The sequence below is a fragment of the Balaenoptera borealis genome (genome assembly GCF_965194805.1).
Source record: "Balaenoptera borealis genome assembly, chromosome: 12".
Taxonomy (NCBI): domain Eukaryota; kingdom Metazoa; phylum Chordata; class Mammalia; order Artiodactyla; family Balaenopteridae; genus Balaenoptera; species Balaenoptera borealis.
In genome coordinates this window covers 106,794,706-106,819,266 of record NC_138869.1, presented here as the reverse complement: position 1 = coordinate 106,819,266, position 24,561 = coordinate 106,794,706, and the positions used below count along the sequence as shown (strand labels likewise).

The 24,561-nt window shown below is 41.4% G+C and overlaps 1 protein-coding gene across 12 annotated transcripts in view; it reads left to right on the top strand.

Moving 5' to 3' along the window:
- Window positions 1–396: 396 nt before the first annotated feature.
- The window catches only part of PRP4K (pre-mRNA processing factor kinase PRP4K), a 44,569-nt gene continuing 20,404 nt past the window's right edge, over window positions 397–24,561 (top strand). For 11 of the 12 annotated variants that reach the window (XM_082344582.1, XM_082344573.1, XM_082344581.1 and 8 more), the window contains exons 1-4: window positions 1,853–2,039; window positions 10,588–11,787; window positions 14,499–14,675; window positions 23,167–23,322. In XM_082344582.1, the coding sequence (XP_082200708.1) occupies window positions 1,903–2,039; window positions 10,588–11,787; window positions 14,499–14,675; window positions 23,167–23,322 (1,670 nt within the window). In that variant the 5' untranslated portion in view covers window positions 1,853–1,902. Of the gene's footprint in view, window positions 2,040–10,587; window positions 11,788–14,498; window positions 14,676–23,166; window positions 23,323–24,561 lie in introns of all 12 variants that reach the window. The other variant, XM_082344574.1, reaches the window with a different exon arrangement.

The following is a 24,561-nucleotide window of genomic DNA, read 5'->3' as shown; positions in this document are numbered from 1 at the left end:
ACATGAAAGCTGCTGCAAAGAAACGCGGGGGGGGGGGGGGGGGGCGGGGCGAGGGAGGGCAGGGAGATCACGTTAAGACTGAGGAAAGAGATTGGTTTATGAGCGTTCCACGAATCAGCAACAAGGAAGAGACTACAGCTTACGGACACAGAAAAAATAAGGAATTTCTGGGTGCCAATCCAGTGCTCTTTCCGTTACCTTTATTCGAAAGGAGTTTGAAAACCAAAGAGCTGTGTGGTGGGTGCTCAATAAGGGGATCTTAAACCAATGACATTTCTGTGGGAAGCAGCACAGTAAGGAAGAGCACAGACTTGAGAAATTTCAGTTCAAACCGTGGCTTGGCACCTAGGAACTGAGTCATCACAAGCAAGTCACCTTACCTCTGAGTGCCAGTTTGCTACGCTTCTTTGCCTTAAAGTATATCATTCTACTTTATATCCAAGGTGAGATCTCTTACAGGCTTGCCCTCAATTCTAAGAAGAGATCGTAATAAGTCTGTTACACTGTTTATTTTCATTTTAAAATTATTTATTTAAAAATAATGTACTAATTTTCTGTCATTTTAATAACATATTTGAGCTATTCTTAACACAATGACACATGGCCTTGCCTTCGTGGGACAGAGAATATAATAAACTGTAAATACAAGGCTGCCATATACAAAATACCTTTGAAAAGATATATAGGGATGAGAATCTAGAGGTAGGAACAATTAGTGGAACTCTGAAATCCCAACCTACACACTATTCGTACATAGATAAATATATGGTTGAAAATATAAACCATTCTTAACATATTTCTGAAAACTATTTCCTTTGAAAGAAGCCTTCTAAGTTATTATACCTGGATTTGATTATTAAGGAGAGAGAAATCCTTCATAAGGAAAACAATATAATTAAGGACCATATAAAGAAATGCAACAATGGGGGAGGGGAAACCCACAAAAAATCAATAAGTATCCAGGGATTGATTTAGTGTTCCATGTTAATAAAGTCCATGAGGGGAAAACGCTTAACATTTTAACACGTTTGGGATTCCAGCCACCCAGGGACTTATTTTGTAAGAATATTTGTAACTCTTCCTCTCTGAAAATCAAGAGATATATACGAAGCTCAGATATTCCGAACTCAAATTTCTAGGTCAAACCCAAACTCAGTGGATTATAAGAATAAAAGTGATCATCACCCTGCTTTCCGGTTCCAGAGTATGGAGAAAGATATGTCTCTTTTGAGAGACAGAGAACGTAAAAACCTCCATGGTATTGAAAGCTCTCCAAGAGACAGTAAATGTTTTCTCATACAATGTTTCATTTAATCTCGTTATCGTAGATTCCATTATTATAGAAAAACAAAGTCACAAAGTTATTCGGACCAATTACAGAACCAGCGAAACTAAACAGGAGTAACGGATTCCTGAATCGTTACCCCCGTACTTAGCAACAGCTGAAACAAAGTTCAAAAGTTTCAAAGAAATGTATCAATAAAAATAGTTCCCTATGTTCTAGGTACAGCCCTACGTTTCCAGTACTCCTGCCTTTCTACAAACTTTCCCTTAATGCCGTTTCACATTGACTTATCTAGACAGTAAAAAGGCATTTAAAAGCAAAGTCATCTTGTTTGCCCCAGTTTGAGAATTTTAACCCAACTGTGGGCCCCACAATGAAACCAGCTCTCGGAACCGCGCCCGCAAGGCAGACACCCCCTTTCTCCACCGGGGTCCTGGAACGTAACGTCGGTTCTAACCCAATCAACGCGCGCCCTTAAAGCCCCAGCCCTCGCTGCCGCAGACCCGCCCCGTCGCGGAAGTGCGTCATGACGCTCGTGCGCCCTGTCCCCGGATGCAATTTTATATCCGGATTCTCCGAGCAATTCTGAGCTCCACGGTTCCCGACGCTGTCGGCACATGCGCGACGGCCCTGCTCCTTCTTCCTCCTCCTCCAGTGGCTTCCACCGTCCGGGCGGCCACCGCCACCGCCGCCCAGGAGTCAGGAAGTTCAAGATGGCCGCCGCGGAGGCTCAGTCGCTGCGGGAACAGCCAGAGTAAGTAGTCTAGGAGCGCGGAAGGCCGGCGCCCGGGGCTGGCCGAGGGGGAGCGGGCGGAGAGCTGCCCGGGCGGCGGGCGGGAAAGTTCGGGCCCTGGGGCCGCGGCCAAACTTTGCCTCCCGCGCGGCGTCGTGGAGCGCGGGCGGGCGGCCTGCGCGCTCCGCTCGCCGGGAGGCCGCGGCTGCTGGGTCGAGGGCGGCCGGGCCTGCCGCGTCGTTGCCCCGGGAGGCGTGGGCGCGAGCGGCCTCTACAGGTCCCGAGCGCGCGGTTCCAGCGGGGGCGCGCCTGCCCGCCTGCCCTCCGCGGGGACGAGCGGGGCTCCCGGCGGCCTCGGTGCGGGCCCCCGAGCAGCAGGGCGGCGCGGGCGAGCCCTGAGACCTTCCCTCCGCAGGCGGTTCCCCTGGTGCTTTTGCTGCCCTTGTCAGCCTTAGGACCTGAAAGCAGGGAGGAGAAGGGGTGCCGGGGCCGTGCTCCTTGACCACCCCAGAGCTGCAGTTTGCGGCTGGCGGGGTGCTTCCTCCTGCCACCCTGTACTCTGTACTCTAGCATCCCCCCGATATCCCACCCCCCCTCATCCCCCCGTCGCCCCCCCCCCCCCGCCAATTGCAGCAATTTGCCAACTTGCAAACTTGAGACAAAGTAGGATCAAGTCCTCGGTTTTGAGGCCTAGCATTTTTGGCCTGAGTTTATAGTGCTTCTTTGGGAGTACGAGTGGAAGAAGTGGAAATTGTTAGCTACTTCCAAACCCAAGCACTTCTTGTCTGTAATTAAGCTAGTATAAGGATCGATGCGGCCGAGCAAAAACAGACTTGTACATGCTGCAAGGGTAACCGTTGCTTAACTAAAAGCAGTATCTTGTTTTTCGTGTGTTCCTTAGGAAAACTCAAGAACCTAGAAGAGAATGGATTTTAAAATAGTATTCCTATAGCGACCTTTTTTTTGCATCCGCATTATCTGATTTTGTTTCTTGCTGTCTTTGGAAAGAGGTAGATACAATCTCCCAGCAACTTTGGACTGAGAGAGAGGAGAAATCTTTGCCACCAGCCGGCCCATCGCTTCATTGCTGTGCGTCCAGTTCTGGACTGCTCAGTCATTTGCTTTACTTAGCTAGACAGAGATATTTATGAAGTTTTTCATTAAAGACCTCTGAAAGCTGCTTTATTATCTTCATTTCAATTTGACTTAAAAGAGAGCAAATGGATTCCGATGTTCTGGGTAGACTTTGCCTCTTTTTGTTTCTCCTCGAGTTCACAGTGAGGCTCAGTTCCAGTCTTCATGACAAGATGGTCCAAATCTTAGGCAACGCGGCTGATTTTTCTAGTAATCTGTGTAAAGTTCTGTAGTATTATGTCCATTTATTTGATTTCAGGGACAGTTCAGATTCCTTTTGAAGAGTGGCTCAGCCGTATTTATTTACATATTCAAATAACACTAGATTTAATAATAATATTTATTTTGGCCCCTGCAGTATGAATGACCCTGAGATAGTCTTTAATTCCACCTCCCCCCTCCTTGACACTTGTTTTGCATGGAATGTGTGGTCTGTATGTGTCCCTCTTTCACTTATTTGAAAATGTTTTGCCATAGAAAATGACAGTTTGCTAAGAAAGCAGGTACCATGTTGGCTGCCCGCAGTGAATGCTGGAATGTAGTGTCTGAATAGTTTTTTTGAGGACACACTGAGGAGTTCACAGTTACATGGAGTCTATTCCAAATGGAACATTTAGAAAAGGTAAACGTATAAAATAGTTTTAAGCTCCCTGAAGGCTTTTTAGTGGCTTTTACATTTGTCAGTCTCTTTAGCTCAGCCTTTTTCGATGGTTTTAAGCGTTTAAATTTTTATATGCGTTGACTTACTTGCACTTACCAAGACCAGGTACTGAACAAATATTACCTCATTCAGTCCTTCTAACAACCCAACGGGGGTGGATACTGTTATTTCCCACATTTTACAGATGAGGAAACGGAAGTACAGAGAAATTAAGTTAGCTTGCCCAAGGTCACACTAAGTGACAGATGCAGGATTGAAACCCAGGCAGTCTAGTTCTAGAGCCCTGCTCCTGACTTTTGTACTGTCTGGTCCCTCGCTATACAGTGTGGCTCCTTTTAAAAATAGCCTTTAGCATTTGAAATCATTTTTATTTACTTCCAGTGTCCTAGAAAGGTCCGTTTTCATGATATGACAGTTCTAACTCTTTGAAACTTAATATCCCACTTGGAAAAGATGGGGGGCGGGGCAAGGTTCGTTTTAAGACTAGTTGGTCTTTTGAATCCATTTTTATTTTTACATCTACATAGTCAGAGAAACAGGCTTAATTATTTTCTTTATAAAATGCAGTGACATTCATTTTGCTCCCCCTTGCCCCCAACTGCAAAGCATGAATTGAATGCTTCCCAAATAAGATGTTATTAAGAATACTCTTTGAAAAATATATGTGAAAGAGGAAGTTAAAATAACGCTAGAGGGCTTCCCTGGTGGCGCAGTGGTTGAGAATCTGCCTGCCAATGCAGGGGACACGGGTTCGAGCCCTGGTCTGGGAAGATCCCACATGCCGCGGAGCGGCTGGGCCCGTGAGCCACAATTACTGAGCCTGCGCGTCTGGAGCCTGTGCTCCGCAACAAGAGAGGCCGCGATAGTGAGAGGCCCGCGCACCGCGATGAAGAGTGGCCCCCGCTTGCCGCAACTAGAGAAAGCCCTCGCACAGAAACGAAGACCCAACACAGCCATAAATAAATAAATAAACCCAAAGTTTAAATTAAAATTTAAAAAATAAAAAAATTTAAAAAAAAACACTAGAGGTTGGTAATTGGTCACTTTATTTTAAAGTTGTTACATGGCTGTTTTCATTGTGCCAGATGCCCCAAGACCCTGGGTTGTTTGAAGGGTGAAACTTGTACAATGTATTTAACCAAACACGTGAATGAATACTGTTTAACACTTCCATACTGTCTGCACTTTGAATTCAGCTTTGTTTCCAAGTGAGATTTGAAGGATGTTACTCAGCTCTCAGTGAGTACTGGTTTATGACAAACCTGTTGTAGACCAGTTTAGTGTAGACACTAACTAGACCTGCTAGTTACTAGACCTAGTGGAGGTAACTAGACCTAGTGGAGACCTGCTAACTGTGTAGTGTTAGGCTGCAAAATGTAAACGTTAAAGTATAAATTTATGTATATGGGATTTATATACATACGTGTATTTATTGTTAATATGAACCATCCAAGAAGATGATCAGGTTTCTTTACAAGAAACCTTTTCCTAAAGCTTTAGAGGAAAGTTGTTGCTAATGAACCTAAATTAACTGATCTAGCACAAGCTCGTGCATTGATACGTTACGAGTGTCACTTGCTCGTTGAGTTCAAGTTTCCCTGATTTACCTAGTCAGACTTAACTCGTTATTTTCTTTGAAATTTGCCTTGAGAGATCAATGGAAGAGGCTGAAGGTCTGCTCTCTGCCTAACCCCAGTGTAGGAGAACTCCGGGGTTAGTTATTAAGGTTAACCTGGCTGGCCCTAAGGCGCTGGTAGCGTTTCATTAGTAGCCTAGTCATTATTTCTTGAATTAACATTCATTAAGTTACAAGGAAAACTGGGGTCACTCATGGGAATGACTGTTTAGTAACATTGGATACCGTGAGGTCAGTTCTGGTTCTCAGAAGCTTTTGGAGCTAGATTTTCTTTTGAAGGAAATTACTCCCTGTGTGGGTAAACTCTTAAGAATTTTGATTTGAAACTCCTTGGAAGACTTGTAAATTATAGGAAGCATTGGAAAAGGGTTAAAAGAGCAGATTTTTCTGCGGGAGGTGATTAAATTTAAATCGTTTGAGGGTATTGCCGTCAAGAAATAGGCGTGTGCGCCGTATGGGGCACTGGGGGTGTTAGTGAGCGAAAACAGTGTTCACCGTCCAGAGCTGCGAGCGCGCGTGCAGACAGTGTAAACCAGCTGTAGTCCGTGACACTCTTTCTGTGTGTTACTCTATGTAGATCGTTTCTTTGACACGGCAAATACTTACTGAGTACCTGCTCTAGCTTAGATCATCTTATGGGCCTCAGGGATAGAGCAGCCAGCTAGACAGATTCAGATCCTGCTCTCATAGGGCTTGTGTTACAATAGGGAGAGACGAATAAGAATTCTATGAAGTGGAGGGCAGTTAAGCAGAGAAAGCGAATCTGTGCGCGCTAGGGTGGGGTAGCAGTTAAAAGGAACTGGCCCGGAGACCTGGCTGAGGAAGTGTGATTTGAGCAAAGGCCTGAGGTGGGCGAGGGGGCAGCAGCGCTGTGTCTGGGGGAGGCGTGCCAGGCCCTTTGGTGGGAGAGCACCTGCTGTAGGAAGAGAGCAGTGAGGGTGGGAGGGAACGAGGGGTTCAGGGTGGTGGACGGGTTGGGCTGATAGTATAGGACTCATACAGAGTTTAAGTTTTTGCTCTGAATAAAGTAGGAAACAGTAGTCAGTTTTCACTCAGAGTGGCGACATGACCTGACATTTTAAAAGCATCTTCGAGCAACTGCAAGAGCTCTGACTTTGAATGTAATACCAGCCTTCTCACCAGCTTGAGATACACATGCCCTTAGGCGAGTCCCGTCCACCTCCTTGAATGTGAAGTCTCATCTGTCCTGGGGACATAGGCAGAGGCAGTACTTCTTGAGCACTTTGTGTGACAGTTTTATATGTATGAACTCATTGCTGCGACAAACCTGTGATTTGCCAGTACTGTTATGTCCCCCGTTTTTACAGTGGAGGAAACTGAGGCACAGGGGAGTAGCTTGTCTAAGGTCACACTAGAGGTGTCCCATTGCAGGCAGCATTGGAACAAGGCCATTTGACTCGAGGATCCTTGCTCCCGCCAGGATTCCTTAAAATAACATTCTTAGTGTCCGTCTGCAGCTCCACAGTGCCCACAGTGGGGAGCAGATTTACCCCGTGTCTGAACAATAAGAACAACTTACTTCTGGGGCCCTACGGTTGTGCTAGGCCTCGCTACCCTTGATGTCTGTTAGCCAGCACTGTGCCGTCCTTACCGCGTGCCTTGAGGTGGGTGCGGCTCTTTTCTCCATCAAGCTTAAACTCACCTAAGGCCACACAACTGGTAAGTAGTGAGACCAGGAACTGAGCCCAGGTAGTCTGGCTCTGGAGACTTTACCACCCAACTATCCTTTTTCTTGAGGATACTTAGAGGATCTTCAGATGGTCTGTTTGTTTTTTTTGCCACACTGTGCAGCTTGTGGGATTTTAGGTCCCCAACCAGGGATTGAACCCAGGCCCTTGGCAGTGAGAGCGTGGAGTCCTAACCACTGGACCACCAGGGAATTCCCTAGATCAGGGGTCCCCAACTTCCCGGCCGCGGACCGTTACTGGTGCGCCGGGGCGTGGCCTGGTAGGAACCGGGCCGCACGGCAGGAGGTGAGCGGCGGGCGAGCGAGCGAAGCTTCACCTGCAGCTCCCCATCGCTCGCGTTACCACCTGGACCATCTCCCCTGCTGCCCCGTCCGTGGAAAAACTCTTCCGTGAAACCGGTCGCTGGTGCCAAAGAAGGCTGGGGATCGCTGCCCTACGTTATTTGAGTTTTAGCTTATTGACTAGAATTTTGTACTTTGGACACTTAGGTTTTATATACCTGAAAACCCTTCCCGACCTTAAAAAGGTTCTCCGTACCTACTTCTGTATCTTGAATTAGCCTAGTTCTCCTTTTCTCAAGCTTTTCTCCCTGTAACTCAAGGTTCAGAAAAATCGACATGTAGCTCACCTTCTGGACTGTGGGCTGGGAGACTGTAGGGAAGGGAGGTGGTTACCTGTATGAGATTGTAGCCTATACAAGGATCAAAGTTGAAATGTCTTTGTATCTTCACCCTAAATCTGTGATTTTCCCCCCTCCTTGATAAAGCCATGTTGGTTTTTTCTTTTTTAAACACAAAAATTACACTTTCCTTTTCCAAGTCTCTGAGAAAATTTGATGATCCTAGAACACTACGTCATCTATCCTGTGTCTTCTTATACCCTGTTTGAGAAAAGTGAGGCCAAACTAAAACCTGACTCAGCTGAAGACTCGGCTTCCTCTGCAGCACTGTTTAATACTTGCTCCTTTCCCACAGTGCATAGTGCCAGAAATGGACATTGGCAGTCTGGCGCCCCACATTCAAAGTTCTTGCCGTGTGGTAGTTGTGTGTTCTCCATATTCTCCACACCCGCTCATTGTTGTGAGCTGGTAACTTCACAAGCACACTCCCGCTGTGTTGTGCTGCTTGCCCCGCCCCTCCCCTCCCCTCCCCTCCCCTCATCCCCCAAGTGTACTGAAGACGGAGACCTGCTGGAGGACCATAACAGCAGCATCACTGCAGACCATCCGTCCAGTAGCTTAACCTTGCAGTTCCTGAGCCTCTGACTGTCTCAACCGTGTGCTCCCAGAATCCCATGCTGTATCTTTTCATCTCCTGGAATTGGTCCGCTTGAGATCTTAACCTCCGTTAGAGCAGTCTCTTCCACAAGTTTGATGCCCTGGTAACATTGATCTTTTTTTCCTATGTCTAAAGTACCCCTTAACCCTTCTGGTTAATTTCTTACTCATTCTTTAGCACAGTGTTACTCATCCTATTTTTTAATCCAAGTACCTTGTCGCTAAATTTCTCTCCCCCCAAAGTCCCTGCTGAACAGAAGCTTGGGTTTTTCTGTGATCTGCAAGATACCTTCCTTGACTGTTTCAAATTGATTTAAAGTGATCCTTCAGTGTTCCCATAATGCCCTTACTCGGGTCTTTATCATTGCAGTTCTCCAGTGTTTCATGTGACTTTCTTTTCCACCAGAAATTTCCTTGAGAGAGGCAAATATTGGTCTTGTACATTTTTATTTTCCTGTTATCTGACAATGCCTACATTACGTGTAGGTGATTTTCTTTTAAATGTTGAGATTGAATAGACTCATTAATTTTTAACTTGCAAGGAGCTATTTGTAGTATATGGCACAAATACTAAGCTTACTAAAAGTACGGGAGTATGTAATTCGGAGGACTTGAACAAAATAATCCATGTCTTCTTCCAAAAAGTGTGATGACCTGAATCTAGATAATTTAAAGTCTGGCTTTGGTCTCAAACTCTAGGACATGATGGTTTAGTATGAAGTGATTTTAATGGGGAAAGTTAAGTAATGCTGGTGCAGCCTGTGTTTAACCTAGGATTACTGAAGAGCAAGGATTTAGCAAAATAATTTGGAATCATAAACTCTAACTCAGTCCAAACATTTAAGCACAGAAGCCACCCACCTTAGACTAAATAGCCTGCTGAGCAAATGCTTGGCTGAACCATATGAAATTGCTGAGATAGGCTGTTGCTGGCGTGTTGAAGACTCTGCCGTGTCTCAGACTAATGCAGCAGAGGCCCCCTTGTGCGAGGAGGGCAAGTCTCAGCACCCCCAATGGAGGCCTAAAACCAGGGATGGTACCCGGCCTGAACGTACTGCTTTTTCCTGTGTGTACATACTTATGATAAAGTTTAATTCAAAAATAAATTAGGCACAGTAAGTGAGTAACAACAGTAACCGATAATAAATAGAATAATTGTAACAATGTACTGTCATAAAAGTTACATTTATGTGGTTTTTCTCTCTCAGCATATCATGCTGTACTCTCCCTTCTTTTGATGATGTGAGATGATAAAATGTCTGTGTGATGAGATGAAGTGAGGTGAATGACCTAGGCATTGTGACATAGCGTTAGGCTACTACTGACCTTCTGACCATATGTCAGAAGGAAGATCGTCTGCTTCCTGTCATCCTGGATTCTCAGCCGTGATGATGTGGATGGTTGGAGGTCAGGAGCAGACGACGTCCATGGCGGGGGAACCCAGGCAGGATGGCGCAAAGATTTCATCGTGCTACTCAGAACAGAGCAGGGGTACTGCTGTACCACATGGTTGCGAAGTGGCCACTTATAGGCCTAGAGCCTAGAGTCCTAACTCCTGTCAGTTCACTTTGAAGTTTTTAACCCTCGGGATGTGTTGACAATATCAACATCAGCCATCAGCCGCCTGTGCACATTGAAGGGACTGCTGCTTTTGGGTGTAGCTCTGTATTGGCTCTAGAGATTTAAATATATATATATTTCTGAATCCAAGTGGAGAAGGAGATGAGTGTCCCAATATATGTCGTTATTAATGTTTTACGGAGGAAGAAAATGGGGGGGGGGTCCTTTGGTGTTGAGTTGTGTGGGAAATGCTGGTTTAAAAACCAAATTACTTGAGTGACTTTAAGAAAGTCAGCATTAACAATTTGTTGCATCTGGTTTGGATTCCCTTATTCTATTAAGTATAATTATGTTAACCTCCCGCATTATGTATTTCCTGTAATACTTTTGGTATTTGAGTTCAACCGTTAGAAACAAATTAAAGTTAAATCACTGTTCAACTCAGTTCTTGCCGTATACCTTTGAAATAAAATATTTCAGTGACTAATTTCATGTATCTTATTGAGATGTATTTTATCATTGCTATTATTTTGTTATGATTCTGAATGCTTGATAAATGATGTGACTTTTAAATGTGTTTGATACATTTATAGGATGGAAGATGCTGATAATTCTGAAAAGAGTGTAAATGAAGAAAATGGAGAGGTATCAGAAGACCAATCTCAAAATAAGCACAGTCGTCACAAAAAAAAGAAGCATAAACACAGAAGTAAACATAAGAAACATAAACATTCTTCAGAAGAAGACAAGGATAAAAAACATAAACATAAGCATAAACATAAGAAACACAAAAGAAAAGAGGTTATTGATGCTTCTGACAAAGAAGGTATGTCTCCAGCAAAAAGAACTAAACTTGATGATTTAGCTTTGCTGGAAGACTTGGAGAAACAGAGGGCCTTGATTAAAGCTGAACTTGATAATGAGTTAATGGAAGGAAAGGTCCAGTCTGGGATGGGGCTCATATTACAAGGTTATGAGTCTGGCTCTGAAGAAGAGGGGGAGATTCATGAAAAGGCACGAAATGGAAATAGGTCTAGTACTAGATCTTCAAGTACGAAGGGGAAACTTGAACTTATGGACAATAAAAATAGTACAAAAAAACGAAGTAAAAGCAGATCCAAAGAACGGACTAGACATAGGTCTGATAAAAAGAAAAGTAAGGGAGGTGTTGAAATAGTTAAAGAGAAGGCAACGAGGAGCAAGTCAAAGGAGAGGAAAAAGTCCAAAAGTCCCTCCAAAAGAAGTAAGTCTCAAGATCAAGCAAGAAAGTCAAAGTCTCCTACCCTTAGAAGGCGGTCTCAAGAGAAAATTGGGAAGGCCAGATCTCCTGCTGATGACAAGGTTAAAATTGAAGATAAAAGTAAGTCAAAAGACAGGAAAAAATCCCCAATCATAAATGAAAGTAGAAGTCGCGATCGAGGCAAAAAATCTAGATCCCCAATTGACTTGAGAGGTAAATCCAAAGACAGGAGGTCACGGTCCAAAGAGAGGAAATCGAAACGGTCTGAAACTGATAAAGAGAAGAAGCCAATTAAATCTCCCTCTAAAGATGCTTCCTCTGGGAAAGAAAATAGGTCACCCAGTAGAAGACCTGGTCGTAGTCCCAAAAGAAGAAGTTTGTCTCCGAAACAACGTGATAAGTCAAGAAGAAGTCGATCTCCACTCTTAAATGATAGAAGGTCTAAGCAAAGCAAGTCACCTTCTCGAACTCTGTCTCCTGGTAGGAGAGCCAAGAGCCGATCCGTGGAAAGAAAACGCAGGGAGCCTGAACGGAGACGCCTTTCTTCGCCAAGGTAACTTGACTGCAAAGCTGTAGTGCTGCAGATTTCAGAGGAGAAACTAGAACTTGTGGACAATAAAAATGAGATGGTAATGAGTTTTATAGTGTTACTTATAATCCTGTCCACTAACTATATTAATGTTTGCACTTTTGTCAGTGAGTCTCTTGACTCTAGGTGATTTTTAAATATTGAACTTATTGACATTTTTAAAGCTCTTAATTTAGTATCCAATGTGCAGAATCACTCCTTTAAATCCAAGTAATTTGGCTGATAAGTCTCCGTATGCCCATTTTACGGGAAAGGAGATTGTATAGTTTCCAGAGTAGGGATTGTTCTTTGAACAGTATGGGCTGAAATTTTTAAAAATGGAGGTATCAGTTTAAGGATTGTGATCTGTCCATTCTTTTGAATTGGCATGATTTTGAATTCTGACAATATGATTGGAACTACAGTTGTCTTTTTTGGTCCCCAAAATATAATTAAATTAAAAGTGGAATTTTTTTTCTGTTACTAATTCATATACTTGTAATCTCATTGAAAAAAAAAATACCTCTTAAGTTTAGGAAGAATAGTGTAAGAAGTGATTTTATTTTTTATCAATAATAATGAAAATATTTCATATACATTTGGTCCATCAATTTTTTTCTCTTAAGTTCTCATGATTGTCTCTCATGAAGTGGAGTGATCCTCATACTTAATTTTTTTTTGTCATCATTTTTTTCCACATCTTTATTGGAGTATAGCTGCTTTACAATGTTGTGTTAGTTTCTGCTGTACAACAAATTGAATCAACTATATGTAAACATATATCCCCATAATGCCCTCCCTCTTGCGTCTCCCTCCCATCTTCCCTATCCCACCACTCTAGGTGGTCGCAAAGCACCGAGCTGATCTCTCTGTGCTATGCGGCTGCTTCCCACTAGCTAGCTATTTTACTTTGGTAGCGTATATATGTCCATGCCACTCTCTCACTTCGTCCCAGCTTACCCTTCCCCCTCCCTGTGTCCTCAAGTCTGTTCTCCACATCTTCGTCTTTATTCCTGCCCTGCCACTAGGTTCATCAGTACCGCTCTTTTAGTTTCCATATATATTTGTTAGCATACGGTATTTGTTTTTCTTTTTTTGACTTAATACAGAGTGAAGTAAGTCATACTTAATTTATAAATGAGAAAGTAGATTGAGAGGTTATCTGACTTACCTAGGGTCATAGAACTGATGAGTAAAGGCACAGAAGGGATTTTGGTGGGGAGAGGAGGGTGTTGTTTAGATTAGTCCAAAAGCTACTTTAGAAACTGATTTTTTAATGTCTTTATATTCAGTAATTAGACGTGCGAAATTAGCAACCAAGTTTCCCTTAAAAGAATGTCGGCTTATACCATGCAAAGATATTCTGAATTCCTAGCCATCTACTGTTGCATGTTAATGTTTTCTGTGTATGGGTATAAATCTGAACTGGCCTTGAAGTTTAAATAAATCATCCTGTGTTTTGAGAAGCTTCAAGAATGCTATTTTCAAAGTGCTGTATCTTAAGAGATCCTGTTGACTCTTTACTTCTGAGCAGTGTAATGAAACGGCTCTGCCTGCAGCTCTGTGGAGACAGTGTTGCTGGTGTTATCTGACGTCGTTCTTAAGGTCCTGTTCTCTTTCAGTTGCTTTCAGTTTGAAAAGGAAATTCTGAGGAGTTTATCAAGGACTAGAGTTGAATATTTGAAACAAATTTTTATTTTTAGTTGCAGAAGAGATACATGCTAATTAAAGAGAAATTTAAATCATGCTGGAAGCCTGTAAATTCACTTTTTCCATCCCTCCTCTGCTGCCACTCCAAAGAAAACTGTCTCTTTCTAGCCCCTTGACTATGCACATACGATTGTATGTATGCGGTTTTTCTTAAGAATAGGATTCATACTATTTATGTTAACAGTGATTTTCTTTTTTCATGAAACACTTCTGTGACAATACATAAGGATCATTTTTAATTCTTCATATATCAATAATAGCAACATGATATTTCACAGTGTAGATGTACCATAATATATTTAACCATTCCCTTGTTGAAACTGATGAAAGTTGAGGTTGGTTCCAGTTTTTCATGATTGTTTGCAAAGACATCCATTGGTTCTGTGTAAAGTTTCTTTTAGAATAGATTCATGGAAGTGGAATTGCAGTCTGAGATTATGTACATTTACATTTTAGAAAGTTAACTGCCACATTTCCTTCCAGATAAGTTATACCAATATTTACTTCCATGACTAGGTGGACTGTCCTTTTCCCTAAACTCTTACCTGTATTTCCTCTTCTGAGGTTAATGTTGATTGTAAGGGGGTTTTATTCTTAATTGATACATTAAAAATAAGGCTCTTAATTGCAAAGATGTCAAAAATTTAGAAAGAAAACAGTCTTCAAACCAAGGGAATGGAATATTATTACTTACTTGGGCAAGTTTTATTTGTTTATCTGAAATTAAAATCAGTAGCTTTAACAATATGAATAATCTTTAATAATTCTTCAAATTGTGAGACCAGAGGAAATAGACCTTCTATTGTGTGTCTACTATAACACCAGATGTCACTGTGATCACCTGAATTTTTGTTAAAAAACATATTAATCTGTTTACTAACTTTAGGTTAATGTGCCCTTTCTTAAAGTGTTCTTTACATGTAGAAGAAATTCATTTATTCTAATTTGATTTATTCTTCTTTGAACTTGTATTTGGTCCCCTTAAGAACACGACCTCGAGATGACATCCTCAGTAGGCGGGAAAGGTCAAAAGATGCCAGCCCAATCAGTAGGTGGTCTCCAGCCCGAAGAAGAGCCAGTAGATCTCCTGTTAGGAGGAGGTCCCGCTCCCCCCTCAGACGGAGCCGATCTCCCAGAAGAAGAAGCCGGTCTCCTCGGAGAAGGTAAAGATACCCGTTTGATCCATCAGACTCTGTTTTTGAAGCTCAGTTGGTAGGTTTTCTTAACGAACAGTTTTCTCTGAAAAATTGTAGCTGTGACGCCATATAGTTTCCTGTTACCAACATGTGATATTTCACACACACTGATTTTTCTTTAATAGAGTTTTCCTTCAAATTTATATAAATCCGTGTTCATTAAAAACACAAATCTTGGGCTTCCCTGGTGGCGCAGTGGTTGAGAATCTGCCTGCTAATGCAGGGGACACGGGTTCGAGCCCTGGTCTGGGAAGATCCCACATGCCGTGGAGCAGCTGGGCCCGTGAGCCACAACTACTGAGCCTGCGCGTCTGGAGCCTGTGCCCCGCAACGGGAGGGGCCGCGATAGTGAGAGGCCCGCACACCGCGATGAAGAGCGGTCTCCGCACAGCGATGAAGAGTGGCCCCCACTTGCCGTAACTAGAGAAAGCCCTCGCACGAACCAAAGACCCAACACAGCCAAAAAAATAAATAAATAAATAAATAAAAGTAGCTATAAAAAAAAAAAAACACACAAATCTTTTTTTTTTTTTAAGTAGGACATTTTTTTCCCTCTGTTTTAAAGAGAGATAAATACTAAATGAGCTAGGCTTATGATTTTTCTTTTAATTAGCAGGCTAGATCACAGAGTAATAAATAAGTATCCTGTCATTTCATAGTTGCAGCTCTGTATTGATTTTTCTGTGAACTTGTATTTGGTCCTCTTAAGAACACAACTTGGAGATGATGTCCTCAGTAGACGTGAAAGACTCTTTGGGTGAAGATCTCTTTTAACTCACAGCAGTAGAAACCAGTCTTTATGTATGTATCTTTGAATGTTTTTGTATACTAGATTCTCAGAAGTGGAAATGCCTTGACAGTGTGTTTGTCTAAATTTTTTTAAGTTACTGCCATATGTATTGGTTTCATTAGTTTTTTTAATACTGTTCCTCACACGTTTCTGTTCTGCCCAGTTTCATCACATTTCTTGCAGATGGACATGGTCGAGGTTAATGTAATCATTGTGATCGTATACATACCGTTCATTCCAGAGCGAGCAGTCGGTGGGAGAGGGGAAGAGAGGACTCTCATGCTCCCAGCCTTCTGGCTCCAAGCTGACGGTAGTTTGCGTAGGATTTGCTTCCCTTTTCCAGAGTCCCTTGTTCTTCTCTTACGTTGTGATTCCGTTTCCTGTATCCAGTTTCGTGCTTTACCTCCTTGTTTGCTAATGCATCTCCAATAGCTTTTTGAGGAAAGTGAACAGAAAGGACAATCTTGGGGACCTGTGTCTCTAAAAAATGCCTGTTATTCTCATTGCTGATTTATCAAGGAATAGAATTCTAGTTTGAGATCATTTTCTTAAGAATTTTTAAATTGTTATTCCACTGATTTCTAGCTTCCCTTATTGCTATTCAGAAGTCCTCCTCTGATAAGTGGGCGTTTCTTTATAGGACTTGCTTTTTTCTCTCTCTTTTTATAAGAAATGTCCTGTGTTCCAAAATTTCACTGTAATAATGCCTTGATGAGCAGCTCCTTCTTTCCATTTATTTTGCTGGGCACTAGATAGGCCCTTTAAAGCAGGAAGATTATGGCTGCCTGTACCGGGAAATTTTCTCATGTTTTTGTTTGCTTTCTCCCCCATTATTTTCTGGGTTTTTTCCAATTAGACCTTATAAACTGTTACACTGACTTCCCCCTCTCATCTTTTTTTTTTTTTTTTTTTTTTAATTTTATTTTATTTTTATACAGCAGGTTCTTATGTTATTCCCAAACTCCACCACCACCGCCCCCCGTCGCTTTCCCCCCTTGATGTCCATACGTTTGTTCTCTACATCTGTGTCTCTGTTTCTGCCCTGCAAACCAGTTCATCTGTATTGTTTTTCTAGGTTCCACATAATATATGTTAATATACGATATTTGTTTTTCTCTTTCTGACTTACTTCACTCTGTATGACAGTCTCTAGATCCATCCACGTCTCTACAAATGACCCAATTTAGTTCTTTTTTATGGCTGAGTAATACTCCGTTGTATATATGTACCACATCTTCTTTATCCATTTGTCTGTCGATTGGACATTTAGGTTGCTTCCATGACCTGGCTATTGTAAGTACTGCTGCAGTGAACATTGGGGTTCATGTGTCTTTTTGAATTATGGTTTTCTTGGGTATATGCCCAGTAGTGGGATTGCTGGGCCATATGGTAATTCTATTTTTAGTTTTTTAAGGAACCTCCATACTGTTCTCCATAGTGACTGTATCAATTTACATTCCCACCAACAGTGCAAGAGGGTTCTCTTTTCTCCACGCCCTCTCCAGCATTTGTTGTTTGTAGATTTTCTGATGATGCCCATTCTAACTGGTGTGAGGTGATACCTTATTGTAGTTTTGATTTGCATTTCTCTAATAATTAGTGATGTTGAGCAGCTTTTCATGTGCTTCTTGGCCATCTGTATGTCTTCTTTGGAGAAATGTCTATTTAGGTCTTCTGCCCATTTTTGGATTGGGTTGTTTGTTTTTTTAATATTGAGCTGCATGAGCTTTTTATATATTTTGGAGATTAATCCTTTGTTGATTAGTTTGCAAATATTTTCTCCCATTCTGAGGGTTGTATTTTCGTTTTGCTTGTGGTTTCCTTTGCTGTGCAAAAGCTTTTAAGTTTCATTAGGTCCCATTTGTTTATTTTTGTTTTTATTCCCATTACTCTAGGAGGTGGATCAAAAAAGATCTTGCTGTGATTTATGTCAGAGAGTGTTATTCCTATGTTTTCCTCTAAGAGTTTTATAGTGTCTGGTCCTACATTTAGGTCTTTAATCCATTTTGAGTTTATTTTTGTGTATGGTGTTAGGGAGTGTTCTAATTTCATTCTTTTACATGTAGCTGTCCAGTTTTCCCAGCACCACTTATTGAAGAGACTGTCTTTTCTCCATTGTATATCCTTGCCTCCTTTGCCATAGATTAGTTCACCATAGGTATGTCAGTTTATCTCTGGGCTTTCTATCCTGTTCCATTGATCTATATTTCTGTTTTGGTGCCAGTACCATATTGTCTTGATTACTGTAGCTTTGTATGATTCCTCCAGCTCCGTTTTTTTCCCTCAAGACTGCTTTGGCTATTTGGGGTCTTTTGTGTCTCCATACAAATTTTAAGATTTTTTGTTCTAGTTCTGTAAAAAGTGCCACTGGTAATTTGATAGGGATTGCATTGAATCTGTAGATTGCTTTGGGTAGTGTAGTCACTTTCACAATATTGATTCTTCCAGTCCAAGAACATGGTATATCTCTCCATCTGTTTGTGTCATCTTTGATTTCTTTCATCAGTGTCTTATAGTTTTCTGAGTACAGGTCTTTTATCTCCTTAGGTAGGTTTATTCCTAGGTATTTTATTCTTTTTGTTGCAATGGTGAATGGAATTGTTTCCTTTATTTCTCTTTCTGATATTTCGTTGTTAGTATATAGGACTGCAGGAGATTTCTGTGCATTAATTTTGTATCCTGCAACTTTACCAAATTCATTGATTAGCTCTAGTAGTTTTCTGGTGGCATCTTTAGGATTATCTATGTATAGTATCATGTCATCTGCAGACAGTGACAATTTTACTTCTTCTTTTCCAATTTGTATTCCTTTTATTTCTTGTTGTTCTCTGATTGCCGTGGCTAGGACTTCCAAAACTATTATGTTGAATAATAGTGGCAAGAGTGGACATCCTTGTCTTGTTCCTGGTCTTAGAGGAAATGCTTTCAGTTTTTCACCATTGAGAATGATGTTTGCTGTGGGTTTGTTGTATATGGTCTTTATTATGTTGAGGTTGGTTCCCTCTTTGCCCACTTTCTGGAGAGTTTTTATCATAAATGGGTGTTGAATTTTGTCAAAAGCTTTTTCTGCATCTATTGAGATGATCATATGGTTTTTCTCCTTCAGTTTGTTAATATGGTGTATCACATTGATTGATTTGCGTATATTGAAGAATCCTTTCATCCCTGGGATAAATCCCACTTGATCATGGTGTATGATCCTTTTAATGTGTGGTTGGATTCTGTTTGCTAGTATTTTGTTGAGGATTTTTGCATCTGTATTCATCAGTGATATTGGACTGTAATTTTCTTTTTTTGTAGTATCTTTGTCTGGTTTTGGTATCAGGGTGATGGTGGCCTCATAGAATGAGTTTGGGAGTGTTCCTTCCTCTGCAATTTTTTGGAAGAGTTTGAGAAGGGTGGGTGTTAGCTCTTCTCTAAATGTTTGATAGAATTCACCTGTGAAGCCATCTGGTCCTGGACTTTTGTTTGTTGGAAGATTTTTAATCACAGTTTCAGTTTCATTACTTGTGATTGGTCTGTTCATATTTTCTGTTTCTTCCTGGTTCAGTCTTGGAAGGTTATACCTTTCTGAGAATTTGTCCATTTCTTCCAGGTTGTCCATTTTATTGGCATAAAGTTGCTTGTAGTAGTCTCTTAGGATGCTTTGTATTTCTGCGGTGTCTGTTGTAACTTCTCCTTTTTCATTTCTGATTTTATTGATTTGAGTCGTCTCCCTCTTTTTCTTGATGAGTCTGGCTAATGGCTTATCAATTTTGTTTATCTTCTCACAGAACCAACTTTTAGTTTTATTGATCTTTGCTATTGTTTTCTTTGTTTCTATTTCATTTATTTCTGCTCTGATCTTTAGGATTTCTTTCCTTCTAATAACTTTGGGTTTTGTTTGTTCTTCTTTCTCTAGTTTCTTTAGGTGTAAGGTTAGATTGTTTATTTGAGATTTTTCTTGTTTTTTGAGGTAGGCTTGTATTGCTATAAACTTCCCTCTTAGAACTGCTTTTGCTGTATCCCATAGTTTTTGGATCATCATGTTTTCATTGTAATTAGTCTCCAGGTATTTTTTGATTTCCTCTTTGATTTCTTCAGTGATCTCTTAGTCATTTAGTAACGTATTGTTTAGCCTCCATGTGTTTGTGTTTTTTACGTTTTTTTCCCTGTAATTGATTTCTAATCTCATAGCATTGTGGTTGGAAAAGATGCTTGATGTGATTTCAGTTTTCTTAAATTTACTGAGGTTTGATTTGTGACCCAAGATGTGATCAGTCCTGGAGAATGTTCCGTGTGCACTTGAGAAGAAAGTGTAATCTGCTGTTTTGGGGTGGAATGCCCTTTAAATATCAGTTAAATCTATCTGGTCTATTGTGTCATTTAAAGTTTGTGTTTCCTTATTAATTTTCTGTCTGGATGATCTGTCCATTGGTGTAAGTGAGGTGTTAAAGTCTCCCACTATTATTGTGTTACTGTCAATTTTCTCTTTTATAGTTGTCAACAGTTGCCTTATGTATTGAGGTGCTCCTATGTTGGGTACGTGTATATTTATAATTGTTTTCTCGGAGTGATCCCGTGACCATTATGTAGTGTCCTTCCTTGTCTCTTGTAACATTCTTTATTTTAAAGTCTATTTTATCTGATATGAGTATTGTTACTCCAGCTTTCGTTTGATTTCCATTTGCATGGAGTATCTTTTTCCATCCCCTCACTTTCAGTCTGTTTGTGTCCCTAGGTCTGAAGTGGGTCTCTTGTAGACAGCATATATATGGGTCTTGTTTTTGTATCCATTCAGCGAGCCTGTGTCTTTTGGTTGGAGCATTTAATCCACTCACGTTTAAGGTAATTATCGATATGTATGTTCCTATGACCATTTTCTTAATTGTTTTGGGTTTGTTTTTGTAGGTCCTTTTCTTCTCTTGTGTTTCCCACTTAGAGAAGTTCCTTTAGCATTTGTTGTAGAGCTGGTTTGGTGGTGCTGAATTCTCTTAGCTTTTGCTTGTCTGTAAAGCTTTTGATTTCTCCATCGAATCTGAATGAGATCCTCGGTGGTTAGAGTAATCTTGGTTGTAGGTTCTTCCCTTTCATCACTTTAAGTAAATCATGCCACTCCCTTCTGGCTTGTAGAGTTTCTGCTGAGAAATCAGCTGTTAACCTTATGGGAGTTCCCTTGTATGTGATTTGTCATTTTTCCCGTGTTGCTTTCAATAATGTTTGTTTCTCCTTGGGTTTATCCTGCCTGGCACTCTGTGCTTCCTGGACTTGGGTGGCTATTTCCTTTCCCATGTTAGGGAAGTTTTTGACTATAATCTCTTCAAATATTTTCTCGGGTTCTTTCTCTCTCTCTCTTCTCCTTCTGGGACCCTTATAATGCAAATGTTGTTGCGTTTAATGTTATCTCAGAGGTCTCTTAGGCTGTCTTCATTTCTTTTCATTCTTTTTTCTTTATTCTGTTCCACAGCAGTGAATTCCACCATTCTGTCTTCCAGGTCACTTATCCGTTGTTCTGCCTCAGTTATTCTGCTATTGATTCCTTCTAGTGTATTTTTCATTTCAGTTATTGTGTTGTTCATCTCTGTTTGTTTGTTCTTTAATTCTTCTAGGTGTTTGTTCTTTAATTCTTCTAGGCCTTTGTTAAACATTTATTGCATCTTCTCGATCTTTGCCTCCATTCTTTTTCCGATGTCCTGGATCATCTTCACTATCATTATTCGGAATTCTTTTTCTGGACGGTTGCCTATCTCTACTTCATTTAGTTGTTTTTTGGGGGTTTTATCTTGTTCCTTCATCTGGTACAAAGTCCTCTGCCTTCTCATTTTGTGTCTTTCCATGAATGTGTCCTCTCTCATCTTTTATGTTTGTCCTTTTGTTCTACGTTCAGTCTTGAGAAGCTTTCTCAATCTACCTTCTTACCTTTCTGTTGATTTTTTTTTTTCTCCCTTCTGCACACTCATAATTTTTTAAATTTCCAAGACCTTGTTGGCTGTTTATTTTTTAATAACATTTTACTCTCATTTTATGGAAGTAGCATCTTTATGTCAAAGATGATAATGAGTTTATTTTGTGGAGCTTTTGTTCTTTATAGTTTTCTTCTCTTACCAATATATTGTTTCTACCCAGGTTTCTTTTGCTGCTTGTTTGCCTTTTCATTTGAGGACTTTCCTAGATCAGGTGGATCCTTCCTTGCTGCCTGTTCTGATTCATCTGCCTATCCTCTCCATGAGAGCAGGATCTTAGGTCCCCGACCAGGGATGGAACCTGGGCCCCCTGCCGTGGAAGTACAGAATCCTAACCACTGGACCGCCAGGAAAGTCGCAAATGACTATTTACGTACTTATTTATTTATTTTTTTATTCTGGTTTAGAATGCTAAATGGAAGCTTTCTTCCATTCTGACAACCTGGAACTTGTGGATTGGTGGCGGATTAGCGTATCAGTGACTGTAGATCTTTCCTTTTGGGCTTGAGAGTTTTCCAGAATCTTCTCATCTGCTGGAGAGTAAGACATGGCTGCCAGTAGAGTTCCGGTCCTAAATAGTGTGGGTCCCCCCTTAACCCTTCTCTTCCCAGTGCAGTGCCCTCCGGTACCGTGGGCCAGTTTTCACAACCACCACTACCTCTCTGTAAAGTGAATATTAGGTTTCCTGCGGTAGTGTGGGGAGGGGCGGCTGGTGGCATTCTCCACTGAGTCAGAAAGGAGAATATACCAAGTCAAGCTGTTCCTAAAGGATTTCAACCAATTCTCTTTAGCTTTTCCCTCGTACTCCATCCTTCAGAGGATACGGTATCTCCAGATCTTGAGGCTTTCTGGGGCTTTGTGGCAGGCACTGACTTGTTTCTTATTTACCTTGTATGTCCCTGTTGGACTAAGATTTAGATTTGATCTGCTACTACTTTTCTGTCCAGTTTGCATGTTTCAAGCTTTTATTGGTATCTGTTGTCACATCTCTTCACATTGTCTTTGACTGAAGGTTTTATTTTGTCATTGTTCCCTTTAATGTTGTTTTAGTAAGGTTTCCGAAGAAATCTGAGATAAACATGGTCAGATGTGACATGAACAGAGTTTACCAGCCCTTTGTAGACTCACAGCCTTTTCTTTTGGGAGTCCCACAGCACTTTCTGACACAAACTTCCACCTTCATACTTGAACTCTGATGTCACTTTCTGTTTGGTTAACAGGGTATTTATAACAATGTCTGAGGGCCATATCAATTAGACTTAGAATTTCTGTCACCTTTGTCTTTCCCGTACTTTATTCAGCAGTGATCTTTTAAAAAATCAAGTTTATTGAGACATTATTTACATAAAGTAAAATTCACCCTTTTTGTTGTAAAGTTGTGAGTTTCGACAGATGTGTGGTCGCTCAGCTGCCATCATCGAGGTACAGAGTGTTCCCATTGCCCCGACAGTTCCCTCGCACCCCTTTGTAGTTGGTAAGAAGAGTAGCTATGGTTTAGTTGTCATCAGTTAGGCTGGGTATCTGAATCTTACTGATGGTATGTTAATTTTGTTTTAAAATTTTAACTAACTGTTTTTAAAGATTTGACTTTTAGAACACTTTTGGATTCACAACAGAGCTGAGCTTTTGAAAGGTACAGAGAGTCCCTGTACTACCCCTACGCCCAGCAAACTCACAGCCTCCTCAACTTTAATTGACCTTTAAAATTTGTCTTCTCCTCAAACAGGGACAGAGGTCGAAGGAGCAGATCACGCCTGAGAAGGCGGTCTCGGTCACGGGGTGGTCGTAGACGTAGGAGCAGAAGCAAAGTAAAGGAAGATAAATTTAAAGGAAGTCTTTCTGAAGGAATGAAAGTTGAGCAGGAATCTTCATCTGATGATAAGTAAGAACGGAACTTTCCTATAATTTCCTTTTTCCAAATCAGAGAAACACTGTGTGACTTGGAAATCTTTAATTTCCATCTGAATATTTTAAGCAAATCCATTAATTTGACCCTGAATTTAAGTTCATCTTCTGTGCAGGTTTTTTAGGTTATGTGACAGAGGTCATGGTTGTCTGAATTTTGGTTTGGCTGGAGTGAATATGGGCCGTCACTTTATCACGAGCCTTTCCTTCTATATTTTCATTAGGAACCATAGAGGTATCCTGCCAATCTCAGTTACCAGTTTTGGTGGGGGGATTTTTATACTAAGTTTAGACTTTCCATTTTGTGTAAACGATACACACTTGCTATGCCTGTTACAGTGTGAAAAATGCAGAAATATTCAGTGCCTAATAAAATAGTGGGGAAATTTTTTTTAATGCAAACTTCGTTGTCTAAATGGCACATCTCAAAAATAAATGAGACGAATTTAGAGCAGTGGTTCTCAGCGGGGGGAGATTTGCCTCCCCGGGACGCTTTGGCGATGTCTGAAGACCTGTTTATTGTCACCTAGTAGCGGGAGGCCAGGGACACTGTTCTGCACCCCGCAGTGCATGGGCTACGCGCCAGCACACAGCGCTGTCCTAACGTTAGCAACGCTTGCGCTGAGGAGCCCTGGTTGGAGCTGGGAGATGAGGAAGTTGAGTGGAGGGAAAGTGTCCTGCGTGGACCTGGTACCTTCAGAGTGCAGGTCGCTTACACCTCTGCAGCGAACGTCCAGCAGGTCGTAGAAAAGGCTGCGCTGGGAGGGATCATGAAGAGGGCGGGGTTCTCTGGGGGTACCATCTGAACCGGTCGGGGGCAGTGTTGGGAGGCAGAGCCACTTTCCCTTCAGATTGTATGCAAATGTCTACCTGTGCATTTGTGGTGGGGAAAGGATCTATAGCTTTCAAAGGCTTCTGTGACCCAGAAAAGGTAGCAGTTTACTAGTGTGTCCCAGCCCCCCTCTTGTTGTATAGGTGTGAGAACAAGGGCTGCAGAGGTGAAATGACTTTACTACAGGGCACAGCTAGTGATGACTTTTAAACTTAGGCATCTTTCTTTTGTTCCCAGTCTCTGTGCTGTGAAACAGGTGAGGAGAAAAATGAGACATAGAAGGTTAAATTACTTGCCAGGATTCCAAACCAGGATAGTTTAAAAGCAAGGATAGAGTGGGGTGCCTTAAGATTTTTGCTCAAATGTACTGATGACCTACATTTT